This window comes from Myxine glutinosa, chromosome 4, assembly GCF_964187855.1.
Source record: "Myxine glutinosa chromosome 4, kmMyxGlut1.1, whole genome shotgun sequence".
Lineage (NCBI taxonomy): Eukaryota > Metazoa > Chordata > Myxini > Myxiniformes > Myxinidae > Myxine > Myxine glutinosa.
In genome coordinates this window covers 123,726,094-123,743,994 of record NC_136264.1, presented here as the reverse complement: position 1 = coordinate 123,743,994, position 17,901 = coordinate 123,726,094, and the positions used below count along the sequence as shown (strand labels likewise).

Genomic DNA, 17,901 nt, shown 5'->3' with positions numbered 1-17,901 from the left:
GTCCTGGGTCTTGATAATTTTTCTCGTCCCGTTGCTTTGACCTGTGTTTTTGCCTCTTGCCCTGCTCATCATTTGATCATAGCTCCATAGCGCAAGACCAGTACCGACGAGGCATCGACTGTGAAGAGGCAGAAGGAAGTGATGAGCTTGAGCCAGAAAGTGAAGCTGCTGGACCTGAGAAGAGAGTGCGGCCTCTGTAGGCAGGCATTATGGCGTGAACAAATCCAACGTTTCTGCAACTGGACCTGACGCAACTCTGATTCTGCAACTGGACCTGACGGCATCAGCCCACGGGTCCTAAAATCATGTTCTTCCGCTCTTTCACTCCCTCTCTCTGTTCTCTTCACCCTCTCTTTTGCTCAAGGTCATCTTCCATCTGCTTGGAAATCTGCCAACATCACCGCTTTGCACAAAAAAGGTGCAAAAACAGATCCCAGCAACTACAGACCAATCAGCCTTCTCCCAATTATCAGCAAAGTCATGGAATCCATCATTGCTTCAGATATGAAATCTTTCCTCTTCTCCAATGGCTTGATCTCTGATCATCAATTTGGTTTCAGACCTGGACACTCCACTCTGGACATGCTGCTTCTGCTTTCTCAACAATGGATGGAGGTCCTCAATGCCAAACAGGAAATTAGAGCAGTCTCCCTTGACATATCACATGCCTTCGATACGGTCTGGCACCCCGCTCTGCTCACCAAACTCTCCTCTTTTGGTATCCATGGAAATCTCCACGCATGGCTGGTGGACTTCCTCTCTAGTCGTAGTCAACGTGTGGCCCTGAATGGGTTTCTCTCATCTCCTCTTCCTGTTCAGGCTGGAGTTCCCCAAGGCAGTGTTCTGGGCCTTGTGCTTTTTCTGGTCTTCATCAATGATCTCTCTGACTCTTGAAAATCCTCTCTTTCTCTTTGCTGACGACTCTACTCTCTGTCGCTCCATTCTTCATCCCTCAGATCGGCAGTCTGCAGCCTCCTCACTCTCTGCAGACCTTGACAAAATCACAGACTGGGCAAACAAGTGGAACATGTCTTTCAATCCTGACAAATCTCACACTCTTACGATGTCTCTCCGAAAAGACCGACTGGACAACCCTCCCATCCACTTTCTGAATAATCCTCTCCAAGAATTTCTGTCACTCAAGCTTTTGGGTCTCACTAAATGTGGTGAAAATGTAAGTTGAATCCAGGTGTGACGCTCACTTAAACCACTGGGCGGTGTCTATAAGACCTCGGGACGTCCGCGACTCGAGGCCACTCCTGCGACTTTATACAATGACATGTAGAATTGAATGGTACGTACCCACTTATATTCTAGGCTTGCTTGCATTGACTGATATATCCAATCTTTCTCATATGATGCCTTGATCCTGACATATATGTTGCATGGTGTATTTTACAGGATGATGTTACGATCTAATTGAAATTAAACCTATCTATGGAACGAGTTGTGGATTTGGTTGATTTTCACAACACTTAATTTCAATTATGATCTTCGGAAATGGCGGGACACGAGTCTTGCGATGGCCGGATGAACGCAGATCACAGACGAGCGTTCCCAACATTCTCCGCGCTCCTGCGAGGCCCACCTCGGAGAAGAATGACCGGCGGAGGACCCGTCGAGCTAGCGCCAGCTACGGAGCTCCGACTACTCTCGCCGCCGGTCTGCCTCAAAAGGACCGGATGCGATGGGGACCTCGCAAGCCTTTTGCGGGACCGCGTCGTCAAAACGCGAACTGCTCTCCTGAGGCCCGAACGCCGGAGCAGGCATGACGGACTCCGGCAAGACGCCTGGAGAACGATGCTACTGGGCAACGTCCTGCAGCCGAAACCCCGTCGGAACGACGGACCCGCTTGGAGCCGACGGCCCGACCAACTGATTTGCGTGCCTCGGCCCGAGATGAGATGACCACGCGAGTGTTCACGACTCCCTTGACTGTCATGCCGCGCTCGGAAGCACCTCCACGTGCGAATCGCGCGCGCGGCACCCATCGCGTGCACCGCTCTGTGAGGCCTATGATTCCGATCGCTGCTCGGAATCACCTCCTCCTACGCGACGCCGCACGCTGCACCCGTCGCGTGCACTACTCTGTGCCCGACCGATCGCTGCTCGGAAGCACCTCCTACGCGCGAATCGCGCGCTGCCCCATCGCGGGCACAACCCGATCAATCGCTGCTCGGTGGAATCACCTCCTACGCGCAAATCGCGCACTGCACCCTTCGCGGGCACCACTCTGCGAGGCCGGCGATTCTGATCGCGGCTCGTCGAAATCCCACCTACATGTGGCTACTCAACGAGGCCAGCGAACTCCGCTGCCCGGAATCGCCTCAATGGAGGCTCGCTTGGCACCATTCGAGGACTCGCCGCAGCACGGATGAGTTTCTAAGGACGTCGAGCGGGACCTTCATAGCCTTTCACGACACGGGCTTATGCTTATGATAGATGATCGTATACCATGTGTATTCTATATGACTAACTATGTCTAAAACTCCGGACAAAACACGGCCCGAAAGCTAAACAAACGAGACGCTACTTCAGGTCGTGATATGTATTCGATCCTTTGACCCGAAAGCTAACAAACGAGACGCTACTTCAGGGCGTGATATGTATTCGATCCTTTGACCCGAAAGCTAACAAACGAGACGCTACTTCAGGGCGTGATATGTATTCGATCCTCTGACCCGAAAGCTAACAAACGAGACGCTACTTCAGGGCGTGATATGTATTCGATCCTCTGACCCGAAAGCTAACAAACGAGACGCTACTTCAGGGCGTGATATGTATTCGATCCTTTGACCCGACAGCTAAACAAACGAGACGCTACTTCAGGTCGTGCAGTCTATCGCTGCCAAGCATGCTCGCCCTCTCGACTCGGCGTGCTCGCCCTCTCGACTCGGCGAAGCCGCACTGGTTCAACGGGCCGAGCTCAACTTTCGGTTTCCCTCGTACGCGGGGCGCCCTAGATAATACTTTTCGCTCGTCGGCCGGGTTCGTATTCCGTACACCGATCTCGAGCCCGCTCGAATGCTGCTGCCCAATGGATGCGAGACTTTAGATTTCGGAGTGCTACTTTACTCCGTCTGGGGATACCGCTCAGCTGGAACTCGCCGTCAAACCCGCCCGCACGCGCCCGAACCAATTGATGACGTCATCGACTAAATCACGCGTTTGCTTTACAGCGCCATTTAACTGTTTCCCGCGCTTGCGTCATCAGAGTTCGTCTACCTGGGTACCTCTACAGATAGCAGAAATACTCAATCTGACCGCCCCTGCCCGAAAGTGCGTGTCATAACGTGGCGGCCTTCGAGGGCGACTAGCCAACATCGAGGACTTATGCCGTTAATCGATAAGGCGCGGGGCATTTGGGGGTGCACGGTGACCCCATGACACGGTGACATTGAGCGTTGCGCCCGACTCCCTCGTCTCCTGAGCAAGCCACGTGGGCACCGGCCCGCCGGATCGCCCTTGACTCTGGGCTTGTTGCTTCTAGGACAGGTTCTCCTGGCTCGCCTCCACACATTTCGAGACTGCGAGACGCCTCGCCCGGCCGCTGCCTGATTGCGTTCCCTCTGACCCAGACTGTGAAGGTCGCTTGACTTCGGTGCGCGGTGCGCGGCTGTTATCTCACACTTCACGACGGGGGATGGATGAGTGAGGGGGTGAGATGATGGTCCATTCATCCGGGCCATCCTCTTGGCTGTCGATCCATCCATCCGGGCCATCCTCTTGGATGTCGATCCATCCATCCGGGCCATCCTCTTGGATGTCGATCCATCCATCCGGGCCATCCTCTTGGATGTCGATCCATCCATCCGGGCCATTCTCTTGGATGTCGATCCATCCGGGACGTTTTCCATTTCTCGATCTCGACGTTTTCTCTCCGGGACAATCCCTCCGGGACGGTAGCTGGTATCGGGTCGGGAGATTCTGCGCGCTTCGCTGGGAAGGCGCATTTCGGTCGTTTTGTGCATCGTCGTAACTGCCATGCCGGTCGTTCGGGCAGCCTACGGAGGGCACTCGTGGCAAACGTTTTGCTTGAAACTATTTGCCGGAGCTTGTAATTCGTACGCGCTGCCGTCAGAGAGCGCTCGAGTCTCGTGATTTCAAAACAGGGGGACTCCGGGGTATTTCATCGCGTAACTCTCGTTATGGCTCTCGTCGGTTCTCTCCCTCGGCAATTCCATGACATGGATCTAATGTGGATCGACCATGTACCCTTGGGAGCCAAGGCAGGTACAGACTTACTGTAATGGACTTACTGTAATGGCCTCCTGTCATGTAATCTGACTTACTGTTACAACTCCTAGGCCGGTACAGACTTACTGTAATTGACTTACGCTGTCATGGCCTCCTGTCATGTAATCTTACTTACTGTTACAGCTTACTGTAAAGAGGCTTACTGATTTACACATCTTCCACATCGACACATCTTCCTGTAATGTGTTGCCTTGCGACGAATAGACATGGCTTACTGATTTACACATCTTCCACATCGACACATCTGCCTGAAATGCGTTGCATTGCGACGAATGGACATTCGCTCTTCGACAAGGTACACCTTATGTAATGAGTTGCATATCGCAAAGGTACACCTTATCCAGCACATAGGCCTGTGAGACTAGACTATTGTGACCCACAGGCTCATCGTCTGCCAGTATCGGACATGTTTGCTAACCAGGCTATGAGTGCGCCTAGAGAACATCTGCCGTCCCTCCCTTCGCCTGATACACCCCTGCCTGAAGCGGTGAGGGCACTGAGGTGCCCCTCCGACACCTGCCTCCAGCGGCTACTCCGAAGCAGGGGACTCCGCATTTGGGGACGTCGTACCCGGTAGTTTCCGAACCTGTGCTGGCAGGGTAATTCGCCACACCGACTGACCTGTACTACTGATAATGGATTTGTTTCGTATAGCGCTTTCCAGGAAGCCCTAAAGACGCTTTGACAGTGTGCAAAACATAACACAATGGCGCAAAGACATGAATCAATAGGGATATTTCTTTGACACCCTAATAATGATATAATGACTTCCTCTACCCATTAATGCTGACCCGCGCTCGCTTCCTGCCTAGTGGCAGCATAGTTCTAACGGCGGGGAGAATGTGGTGAAAATGTAAGTTGAACCCAGGTGTGACGCTCACTTAAACCACTGGGCGGTGTCTATAAGACCTCGGGACGTCCGCGACTCGAGGCCACTCCTGCGACTTTATACAATGACATGTAGAATTGAATGGTACGTACCCACTTATATTCTAGGCTTGCTTGCATTGACTGATATATCCAATCTTTCTCATATGATGCCTTGATCCTGACATATATGTTGCATGGTGTATTTTACAGGATGATGTTACGATCTAATTGAAATTAAACCTATCTATGGAACGAGTTGTGGATTTGGTTGATTTTCACAACACTATCTGCCATGATCTTTCCTGGGAAAACCACATTTCAAATCTGGCCTCCAAAGCCAGTCGCTGACTGGGCATCCTCCATCGTGCGAAGTCCTTCCTTGGCACACCTGACCTCCTCACCACATACAAGGCTTTCATCCGCAGCTCAATGGAATACTGCTCTCCCCTCTGGGCTGGTGCTCCTGCCTCACACCTAGCTCGCCTTCGCGCTGTTGAAACCAAAGCATTCAGAATCGTTGGAATCTCCCGCGATGAAGCTAACTCCAAGGGCCTCTCACTCACTCACCGCAGGCAGGTTGGTGGTCTTTCCGTCTGCTACCGACTCCTCTCTGGCCTTGCCCCCCCAGCTCTCTCTGGGCTCTGTCCCGCAAATATTCCTACAGGTCGCACAAGATCTGCCTGCAACCCTCTTTTGGTTAAACTGCCAAAATCAAGACTCTCTGCTCACCTTCACTCCTTCATTCCTCTTTTCTCCCGCCTCTGGAACAAACTCCCTCACTCTCTTCAATCCCACTCCACCCTCCAAGTCTTTAAAACAGCTGTTCACCACCATCTCTTATCTTCCCCCATCCAAAACCTTGATCTTTTCTTCCCCCGCTAATTTCACCCCAATTCCACTTTTTGAAATACCAACTTCTGTCCTGGAAGTCCTTGGTGTCCTTGTGCTTTATACTTCTCCCTCCCCCCCCCCCCCCCGCCCCCCTTCCCATGCCTCCTCCCCCCGGGCCCTCTCCCTTCCACACATCTCCCTTCTCTCGGATGTTGTGTTTGTGTGCTTCCCCTTTTCTCCCCATCTTGTCTTCCGCTCCCTCTTTTTGTGTATTTTGTTTGTCTGGTCGATTTGTTTGTGAAGTAAATGTTAGCTCTTTCACGAGCCTCGATTCAGTATACAAAAAAACAAACAAAAAAAAAACGTTCGCTATATACTAAAGAATGTGAAGGCGATCTGAGAGTTTTGTGGCGAGCACTGTACCAATCACCAAGGTGGTTGCCAAGATCTGAGATGTCAACATAGAAAGGATGGAGAAGGCTCTCAGCATATGCATATAGGACAACACGCAGAAGCACATGCCTTTGAGTGGGACCTCTCATTCACGCAAAGGCGGAGCTTATTTTTACACGCATCTGGCTGGCACGAGTGGCTCGAGCACAGGTAGCACTAGCACGAATGTTGTGCTAAGCGATCCGGGTACGAGCAGCCCCAGTTCATTCTCAGCGAGCAGGGGTTGGTGTCACCGCTTCACAGAGCGGTATGGTCTCCGCAACATTAAAAAATGACAGGCGAGCGTGCCTCCGCGGACCATGATGTGGCCAAATCATTCCCTGTTCAACTCGCGCAGTTGATAGACGAGAAGGAGTACCTGCTGGAGCAAGTCTTCAATGCAGACTAGACCTGCCTCTTCTGGAAAAAAAAAAAAGAAAAAAGGCCCACGAGAACTTTCATCTCCAAGCGTGAGAGGACATTAGGATTCAAGGTCGCCAAGGACCGGGTATCTCTTCTCCTCTGCACAAAAACAAAAGGGAACTGTATGACGAAACCCATGATGCTGTACCGTTCACTGAAACCACATGTTCTCAAGGGAAAGAACAAACAAACGCTGCCCGTGTTTTGGAGGAAGGCATGGGTGACGACAGCAATTTGCATAGACTGGTTTCATAACTGTTTCGTCCCTCAGGTGGAAAGGTACCAGGCAAAACAAAGCCTTGCATTCAAACCTGAATGTGGCCCACCCATACATTGAGGTTGATCTTCTTGCCACCCAACACTACCTCCCTGATGCGTCTGCTCGCCCAAGGTATAATCTCCACTTTTAAAACCTATTGCACCAGCTGCACCTTTCGCCTCATTTTGGATTAAATGGACTCCGACCAGGGGCTCACCGTCCGGCAGTGTTGGAAAGAGTTCAACATTGCCCGCTGCATTGATGCCATCAAGGAGTCATTTCACCGCATCTATTAGTGCTTCTACCAGCTGCTGGAATACAGCATCATCCGAGCTCTTATACAATGAAAACAAACACTACACCGCATATATTACCAGCTGCGTCGTAAGACATTATGCCCTGTCTATCTATCAAGGCAGAATTATCAAGGAGTCACTGGATGATATTGAAAATGAGTGATTGTAAGCAATGAAAAGAGGAGTTTTAGGACATCATTTAAAAGTATCGGTATTTGATATTGCACATAGTTCTTTTGGAACTTTTTTTTCCCATTCTATTGGCGCAGCTACTAAAAAGACCTGTTGGCCGTGACAAACACTAGGTTTCTTCTGCCCCTGTCTCATGATCATAACTATCAGCTGAGCACAAATTGCGCAGAGGAACGTGTACCTGGCATTTGTGGTCCACCGAACCAGATGTAGATGTAGGCTTAATTTTGTAGTTCCCATCCGAAGTGCGGTCTCGTATTGATGTCACTGGCTGCGGTTTGCCACAGTCTGGTGACAATGCATGATCGATGGATATATAGTCTGATTTCAGCTTCGCAGGGCGAGATGCTGCTTGCATCAACACCTTTCATTTGTCAAGTGGTTTTGATGTGTCCTTTGGTCCAAATGCTTTTTCAGACACTCAGTTTTGCAATGGGTTGACCTGTATCTTCTTCTTTGCATCATACAACTTGCATGTATAATCCTATAGTGCCTCAATTGTTTCATCACTCTGTGATCCCAAAGCTAGTAATTTGAATGCACAGATGTACCGTACCATTCATCCTGCGTAACAATGTCGTACATTCGTTTTTTTTTCTCCCTTATATGAGAATGCGGCTGTGTAATCACACCCGTAAATGTGTAAAATCCAGGTAGTGCAGCAGACATTTCTGGACCAATCTCGGCTGCGATGCGCGACATGTTGATGTATCGCCTATTGCGGCTGGTTGTAACAATCTGCATCCAGACATTAGCCTTCACTTTATGGCAATGGTGAAGTAGGATCACCAAGATGTCCATGTCTGCTGCTTGGATAACAGTGTCTCCTGCTGGAGTGGAATCAGTGTCTCCTGACGCCACCTTTTCTCATTAAGTGTGCTGTCTGCATGTAGCAGGTGAAACACAATGTGAATGTCTGGTTCTGGATGATTACATGCCAATGATGGAATAAATTCCCGTTCTACATTGCCATCAATACCGATAATTTTTTGCATTCGTCGTCAACACCCAAATAAATCTCCTTGTCTTCCAACACTGAGACATGGTATTGTTCAGTCCAATCCTTCATCATCAACTTGGGAACTTCCCTTCTTAATATCTTTGAAAGGGTGAATTTGTTCAGTTCCAGTGACCGTGAAGCATTGCACATCAGTTGTCATTAGTGAGTTATTCGTGTCTCACTCTCTCGCAGTCTTTTATCCATGGCTTTCCGTAGACATCAAATGAAATACCGACCCTTTTCGACAAAAGCAAGAGCTGAGTGCAATATGGTGCAAATTGGTGCATGACAGTGAGAACATGCATGATGCTTGTTAATGGAGTACATATAAGGCAATGGTTGACTTCAAAACCCACTTATCCATTACATAAGATGACAATAATTAGAATTTTATGAACACTGCTACTTCAGATCAGATGTATGTAGACTTTAAACAATCGTGTGTGTTAAGGAAACACAGGTTCATCTTGCACCATGGTAGAGAGAGAGAGAGAATAAATGGGCTTTTACCTCTAATTGACAATTGGGTTGAATCCATTGAAGTGTTGTTATTATGAATTTTGTTCAATTGTTGAAACACTCCACTCCATGTTATTTCTCATCTCATTCGCCACCTGTGTTTTGGCCATACGTTCTAATGGAATGGTACATGGAGTCTTGTAACCCCTTCAAGCCTAATGGGGCCTTCTTATCGGAAAGTGCCTGTTCAGAAAGTTTCTTACGCTGCATTTGTGTTTCATACCATTAGAACAGAGTAGTTTGCAACAAAAAAATTCTCAGGTGCGCATTTCTGATTTGACCCTTTTTGAACCCTTTTGGGGGTCCTTCTTGTATGCAAATTACCAACATGAAAACTTCTTACACACTGAATCATTATTCACATGCATCTTTCTGATGTATTCGAAGTGGAAATTTGAACGGTCTCGGCAATTTAATTTTTTTTTTCTTCCCCCGAGACCCTTTCTAACCACGTCAAGCCTAAGGGTCTTCTTATCTGAAAGTTACAGGTCAGAAATTTTCTTATCTTGCATTTTTGTTTCATACCATTAGAAGGGAGAAGTTTGCAACAAAAAGTTTTCTCTGGTGAAAATTTATGATTAACATCCTTTGTGAACCCTTATAAGGGTCCTTGTTGTATGCATATGCTGGTGGTTTTTATTTCTTGCGCATGTGGTTTGTATTCAGTATCTAATGTTGATGTCATAAAATGATATTCAGGTTCGGGTGCAAATATTTCCGAAAAAGTGTTTTAAGAGTCTTAAGGGTCTGCCACTTCCAAACGCTGGAAATGTGCAACTCAAGAAATGGGGTTTGTTGGATGTCGAGGTAATGTAACACAATCAAGAGAATACAACCTTTCTGGCATGAGTTTATGATTATACTCTGACTAGTCTCAGTCTATTATATGGGGTTAATGGGGTGTAAAATATTTAATTATTCTTTAACTGATGACAATGAGCCATGTTTGTTGGAGTTGTACTTGAAGAGTTGGTCAATTTGTGCCCATTTTCTTCTGTGTAGCAGTTGTAGATCTTACCTTCCATTATTTTTTTTTTCTGTTTCACTTCAGCAGTTTTCTTTTCTTTTTTAAAATTAATTTCACCCCTTTTAAACTACAGCATTGCATTCGATTTTTAGACTACATCATTTCATTCCATTTTTAGGTTACATCATTTCATTACATTTTTAGACTACAGCATTTCATTCCCCTTTTTGAACTACAGCATTTCACTCCATTTTTAAAAATTACAGCATTTCATTCCACTTTTTAAAATTACAGAATTCCACTCCCTTTTTTAAAAATCACTGCATTTCATCCCCTTTGTTAATATTACAACATTTCATTCCCCTTTTTTAAACGACAGCATTTTATTCCATTTTTTTTAATGACAGCATTTCATTACCTTTTATAAAGTACAGCATTTCATTACCCTTTTTTAAACTGCAGCATTTTGTTCCCGTTTTTAAATTACAGCCTTTCATTCCCTTTTTTTAAGTCACAGCATTTGATTCCCATTTTTAAATTGCATCATTTACAATTCCCTTTTTAAAACTATAGTGTTTCATTCCATTTTACTATAATTCACCAAATGTCTGTCTGTCTGTTCGAAGGTACCGCAAAAACAGCTCAACCGATCAAAACGATATTTTGGGTGGGTAATCCTGGGATCTCCAGGAGTAAAATAGGCTATTTAGTTTTTCCAATTTAGGCTTTGGTCTCCAGTATTCTCAGGTTTGGACTCCCGCATAACATTCACGTTCGCATAACGTCCATTGTTCTCATTGTGACGATGTTGTTTTCCCGGGTGCTGCACAAACGGCTGCACAGATCGCTGCACAGCTGCACCTATCGAACTCGGTGACCTTGGACAAAGACCTTTTATTGTTCCTTTAAACCTTTTCTTAAATTTAAATTTAAATAATTTTTTTTAAATATTCCTTTAAACATTTTATTATTTTTTTAAATTAAAGACCTTTTATTTTATTTATTATTTTATTATTCCATCGTGTTTCAAACCGTGATATCAACTGTACACTTTTCTTTAGGAAAAAAAATGGAATGATTTTGTACTAACATCACAAAGAAACACAATACAATTCACATATTCGTGAAATTCGAATATTTTCGTCACAATGAAAACATCGTCACAAACGTGTACTGGAGACAATGTGACAAACGTCACAAACGGATATTGGAGAGGCCATTGCCAAAACGATTTGTTTTCTCTGGTATGTGTTTCTGGGCGGGTACTGTTTCAGATAAACCGGTAAAATGCCTCCCAAATGGAAAGCATCATTAACGAAAACGTCCAAGAAAGCTGTTGCGAGAAAGAAGGCTCGCCTAGACGAGGACTATCGGAGGCAGGAACAAGTACGTGACACAGCTACACACCAGTCTCGGAGGCAGTCCGAGGAATACAGATCTGGTGAACAAGGATGTGATACAGCTGCACACCAGAGCGCTAGGAAAGTCCAGCTTAAAGTGGCTCTAACGCAAAAGAGGAGGACTGGAGCAGTGTTTGATGTCCAGCACTTTGAGGAAGCTGACTATCCAGCAAAGCAGCAAGGTCACAAGCTGCCAAGTCTGTATGATACAGGACATTAAGTACCCCTTCTGCAAGGCCCACTGCTGGAATGACGAATGACCTGGATTCTGCTGTGAGAAGGGCAAAATTGCAATCAATCTGCTCGAGACCTACCCTGAAGATTTCAAAGTTATGTTCAACCGAAAGGAGTTTATTGAGAAGATACGCCAGTTCAACAATGCCTTGGCCATGACATCGATTTGAAGCGATGGAATAATAGTTACCGATATGAACAGTGATGTGGCTTTTATTGAAATTCTAAAGATACTGTTTTGATTTTGATGATTTACGTGTGATATGATTTGACGGATGTTTATATGAATCGTTTAAAATAAAAAAATTCTGCCTTTTCATTTCGGCTTCCCAATTGAAGCCCCGCCCATAAGGCGGGTACCGTTGCTAGTTTTTTAAATTGCAGCAATTCATCCCCCTTTTTGTCAACTGCAGCAGTTTTCATTCCCTTTTGCATAATATTTTTCATTCCCTTTTTCATAATATTTTTCATTCCCTTTTTCATAATGATAGTATTTTTCATTCTCTTTTTTTGTAACCATTGTATTTTGCATTTCTTTTTCTTTCATTCAAAGAAAAAGTACCAACCAAACTACTCCTCTGTGATTGGACGTTCCCTCTTTTGCATTTGGTAGGAAAAGTTACAGTTTTTCCATGTGACCACTGGTGGGGCAAAGCAGAACGACTATGAGGAGGCTGAAGAAGGTCTTGGAGCTCTCCCCAAAAATCTTACATCTGTTGGCTCCTTGTTGCTCTTTAACACACTTGAGAACCCGTGAGTGCATGTGTCTGTGTTGGAGGAAATGTAAGTGTGCTTGCTCGTAAAACGTTTGGAAAGAGATAGTTGCTTTTTTAGGAAAGAGGTAATTCAGAGAGTTAATGACTGCTTATTTTTTCAATCAAACCTTCACTCCAACCCCTTACCCACCCCCCCTCATGCCTCCCTGCCTTCTCACAATCCCCTCTTCATCTGGCCATAAAGGTACAAGAAATATGTGATGCTTGACCCCCTCGGGGGAGCTGTGACCAGAACAAGGAAAGCACTGCAGGAGGGACAAGGAAAAGGACCGGGAGCAGCTCCTATCTCGATTGGGCAACAGGAGCAAATCGGAAATGCTGTACGTAATGCTTTGCCATCCCAGCATTAAGCACATTCATTTATCTATCAGCTTCATGTAGGTCACATGATCTGCTTCTTCCTCATCTGAGTAGATGCTGTAAAGTGACTGTACAATCTTGTTCTCTTATTTGATTGTCGTTTTCCAGCGGAACGAGTCATATTTCTATGTGCCAGATCTCGGAGAAGTTCCTGAGCTTGACGTGCCAACATACCTTCCTGACCTTCCTGGTGTGGCTGACGATCTCGCATGCACCTTGGACCTGGGCCCTGGAATTGCACCCTCTCTGCTAACGGCTATGCTGCCAGAGCTCCCCAACTTTGGTATTGATGCACAACCTAGTCCCATTCCAAAAGATGATAATATGGAAACGCATTTCCTGTATTCTATTTTAAATATATTTCGTTGGTATTTCCATGAAGCTGAAAACATTGTCTCATATTTGACAGTTAGATTTTCAACTCTCCATTCATTGGCATGCAGAGGTTTGTTTTGCAAATACTGTATGCGTGCGTATGTATGTAAATACAAAAGTACGCACATACGTATGTACGCGCACAAGCATTTTTAAATCCAACCTTACCAGCCCGATGGAGTTGGGCAAGGAGGACCTATGAAATGTCCCGCTTGTTCACCCGACTTAACACCTTTAGATTTTTATTTCTGGGGTTTCTAAAAAGTAAAGTCCACACTAGCGAACCAAGGGACCTTGAATAAGTTAAACATTATATTGTTGATGCATTGCTATGCATCCCTACAGCCATGTTGGAAAATGTTCTCTCAGAATTTGAATGCCGAATTAGATTGACTAGCATGACTCGACACGCTCCGTGCGCCTCACCACACGTCATTTCAGAGGGATAGGCATCTTTGACCATTTCAGTGTCTTTTCGGTCTTCAGAGTCTTTTGGGTTTTTGGGGTCTTCGGGATCTTTTTGGTCTTTGGTGTCTTCAGGGGCTTTTGGGTCTTGAGGATATCTTGGTTCCTCTGGGTCCTTAAGGGTCTTTGGGGTCTTCAGGGTGTTTTGGTTCTTCGAGGTATTTTGTGTCTGCGGGGTCTTTTGGATCCTCTGGGCCTTTAAGGGTATTTTAGGTCTTTGGGGTGTTTTGGGTCTTTGGGGTATTTTGGGTCTTTGGGGTATTTTGGGTCTTCGGGGTCTTTTGGGTCTTCGGGGTATTTTGGGTCTTTGGGGTGTTTTGGGTCTCCGGGGTGTTTTGGGTCTCCGGGGTATTTTTGGTCTTCGGGGTGTTTTTGGTCTTCGGGGTGTTTTTGGTCTTCGGGGTGTTTTGGGTCTTCGTGGTGTTTTGGGTCTTCGTGGTGTTTTGGGTCTTCGTGGTGTTTTGGGTCTTCGGGGTGTTTTGGGTCTTCGGGGTGTTTTGGGTCTTCGGGGTGTTTTGGGTCTTCGGGGTGTTTTGGGTCTTCGGGGTGTTTTGGGTCTTCGGGGTGTTTTGGGTCTTCGGGGTGTTTTGGGTCTTCGGGGTGTTTTGGGTCTTCGGGGTGTTTTGGGTCTTCGGGGTGTTTTGGGTCTTCGGGGTGTTTTGGGTCTTCGGGGTGTTTTGGGTCTTCGGGGTCTTCTGGGTCTTCGGTGTGTTTTGGGTCTTCGGGGTGTTTTGAGTCTTAATATATATACACTCAACCCTCGGCTATCGCGCCTAATTGGTGCCGCTATCGGCGCGCGTTAGCCGAAATCGCGATAACCGAACTGAAGAACGTATGGTAATAATTCTAATTGGTGCCAGGACCCCCAAGTTGACCACATATTTAACCTATTTTTGTCACTTTGTTTCTACCATATAAAGTAGTGTTTGTTGTATGAAGTAAATAGTGTTTCTACCATATAAAGACCTACCTATGTAAACATAAAGACCTATGTTTCTACCATTTCTGCCATAAAACAAGAATCACAATATGTAAATAAAAATAAAATGGTAAAAAGAGTACTTTTTAAAAAAACCATTTTATTTACCTTTTTGGGGACGATGAGGGGCTGAGGTGGTTGGGTAGGTTCTGAGGCTTGGGTGGAGTCGTATTGACGACTGTATATATATATATATAAAAGTCTGTATATATATAAAACTGTATCTATCTATAATTCCAGCAATCTCTGTGTGTGTGTGTGTGTGTCTGTATGCGACCGCTGTTTCTCGACAACTACCGGTCCGATATACTTGAAACTTGCCAGGTATATTGCTGGGGACCCGAGGATGTGCCTTTTCAAGGTTTGAAATTAATCGGACAAGTGGTTCCCAAGGTATGGTCACCGTACTCGCAAGCCGTTCGCTTTGGCTTTGCGAATGGACCAAACCATTTCATGTAAATAGAGGGGGGGGGTTGCGAATGGACCAAACCATTTCATGTAAATAGAGGGGGGGGTTCTGTGGTCGTTACTGCCACGTGGTTTCAAAGTTTTTTTTTTGTTGTTGTTGTTTGCACGCATGTTTTTTTGCACGCACGTACGGGCAAGCACGTACGTGCGGGCACGCCCTAGTATATATAAAACTGTATAAACTGCCAAGTCTGTATATCTATAAAACACAGTTTGTGTGTGTGTGTGTGTGTGTGTGTGTGTGTGTGTGTGTGTGTGTGTGTGTGTGTGTGTGTGTGTGTGTGTGTGTGTGTGTGCCTGCGTTTGTGTGTGTGTGTGTGTGCCTGCGTTTGTGTGTGTGTGTGTGCGCCTGCGTTTGTGTGTGTGTGTGTGTGTGTGTGTGTGCCTGCATTTGTGTGTGTGTGTGTCTGTGTGTGTGTGTGTGTCTGCTTATGTGTGTGTGTGTGTGTCTGCTTATGTGTGTGTGTGTGTGTGTGTGTGTGTGTATGTGTGTGTAAGAGAGAGACGTTGCAGCATATTTTTAAATTGGAACTGGGTTGGTGTGTTGGTTGTTGATGGCAAACTCTTATTATCAAGCATTTACATCATAGATTGAGGTCTCGAATGGCAGTTTGTACCCCCCCCCCCCCCCCCCCCCCCCGCGGTTACCCTAATGTCCCCCGATTACACTTGTTCTGACGCCGAGTCTGGCCGTAAGAATTCGGTGATTTGGCGGAGGGAGTTGACGTGGGCATGATACTGCTCCTCGTAACCTGCCAGTGCCGTATTAATAAAGGAGCACCTTGCTTCACTGTTGATTGTTAAATCTTATCTACGTTTCTACGATAATCACAGTTTTGGTAAATACCTCGCACTGTTGACTCATTTTTCCCAAATTTCTTTCCAACACTTCACTTTGTTTCACCATTGTCTATCAACTGCACAATTTCGAATTTTTGAGCGTAAGTTAAGTTCTTCCTCTTCTTGATTTCTCTTTCCCCACGCTTGGTGATGACGTAGCGCCCTTTCCACCATTTCCGGTGCGCTATAGCGCGTATTTGGGGCGCGATAGTCGTGTGTTGTGCAGTTTTTTAGGTAGCCGCGATAGCAGAGAAACGTGATAGCTGAGTTCGCGATAGCCGAGGGTTGAGTGTATATGGTTTTTATACCATATATATCAGTTGGAATATATATAAGGAAATGTTAGTAAGGTTTTTATACTCCACGATAGCGTATGCCTCCTTCTCGATAGCAGAGTGGCGGCGTTCACTCTGGGTCAGGGTGCATGAAAAGCAGGCCACAGGTCGAACACCCCTTGTGTGAGAGTCACTGCAATCGCACAATCCGAGGCGTCTGTCTCGACCAAGAACGGTATTGCGTCGTCTATGGAGGTCACCCCCTCCCCGACGATATCTTCCTTCAGCTGCTGGAAAGCGGCCTTGGCAGCCATAGATAAGGGCATATCTTCTTGCCACATCTTGGTTGCCACATCATATAACCATGCACATTACAATCAACCAAAGGCCTAATCTTCTCCGAGTAACCCTGCGCCCACCGAGAATAATGGGCGAATAGCCCTAAGACCCGTCGCAACGAGGCCTTATCACTTGGAGGCGCCATGTCAAGCAAAGATCGCAGGCTCTCGGCGTCGGGTTTTATTTCCTCCCCCCCCCCCCCCTCGGTCACCGTGCACCCGAGGAGATCGATTGTCCTGGCCGCATCGTGGCACTTATCCTCATTGAAGGTCAGATTGTACTTTTTGCCACATCCAGGCATCGCCACAAGTTGGCGTCGTGATCGTCCTGAGCGTGCCTACAGATCGTCACATTATCAACGCACACAAAAATGTCTTTTAATTGCTCTTTTGCCACAATGTCATCGATTGTGTGTTGAAAGCATGCCACCCTGTTTGTCACCCCGAAGGGTATGCGGCGAAATTGATATATCCTCTGGTCAGATTCTAAACCCGTATAGGGTTTGTCCGTCTCGCGTATCGGGATCTGATAATATGCTCTTTTCAAGTCCAGGGTGCTAAACACTCGGTACTTAGCCACGTCGTGTACTAGATCATCCATCTTGGGTAACGGGTACGCGTCCAACTGAGTGAATCTATTTATAGTCTGCCAATAATCGACGACTAGGCACTTCCTATGGTTGTCCGAATGCACCACCAGCACCTGAACCATCCACAGGGAAGTACTCGGCTCTATGATCCCTTCTCGCAGCAATCGCCTGGTCTCGTCAGCAATGAACAGCGTGTGGTTTTTCGTGGTTTTTCGCAGGCGCAAAAAAAAAAACAAAAAAAACAGCCACAAGCCTAACACAAATCTAAAACACATTTTCCAGCCACACACAAAGCAGCTGGACAGACATATACAAAAACATATTCCAGCCGCGAGCTTGACCTGCTTCTACATTCGTGGCCGTGCGCTTTGGGTTTTCAGGCTTTTCGTGGTCACATAAAAATATTTTAGCCATGCTATAACAGAGCTTCATGAGATGTCCTACCAGTCTCACTATGAACATAGCTTTGCACAATGTCCCACCAGCTGCAGAGAACATGTTATGCCCTGCGAGTTGAAGAATGAACACTTCACCGCATCTATTAGTGCAATTAGTAGGTGCTCCATACGGCATCATCCGAGCTGTTTCACAATGAAAACTCTTCACAACATCTATGACCTGCTGTGTAACACGTTATGCCATGTGAGTTATATAATGAAAACACTTCACTGCATCTATTAGTGCAATTAGTAGCTGCTCAATACGGCATAATCCCAGCTGTTCCACAATGAAAATACTTCACCTTATCTATTACC

The 17,901-nt window shown here is 46.3% G+C and overlaps 1 protein-coding gene across 1 annotated transcript in view; it reads left to right on the top strand.

Annotated features, from left to right (window-relative positions):
* WASHC1 (WASH complex subunit 1) overlaps positions 1–17,901 on the top strand; it is a 101,534-nt gene that overhangs the window by 31,829 nt on the left and 51,804 nt on the right. The window contains exons 4-6 of the mRNA XM_068113313.2: positions 12,294–12,433; positions 12,641–12,776; positions 12,925–13,099. Of these exons, the coding sequence (XP_067969414.2) occupies positions 12,294–12,433; positions 12,641–12,776; positions 12,925–13,099 (451 nt within the window). The remainder of the gene's footprint in view (positions 1–12,293; positions 12,434–12,640; positions 12,777–12,924; positions 13,100–17,901) is intronic.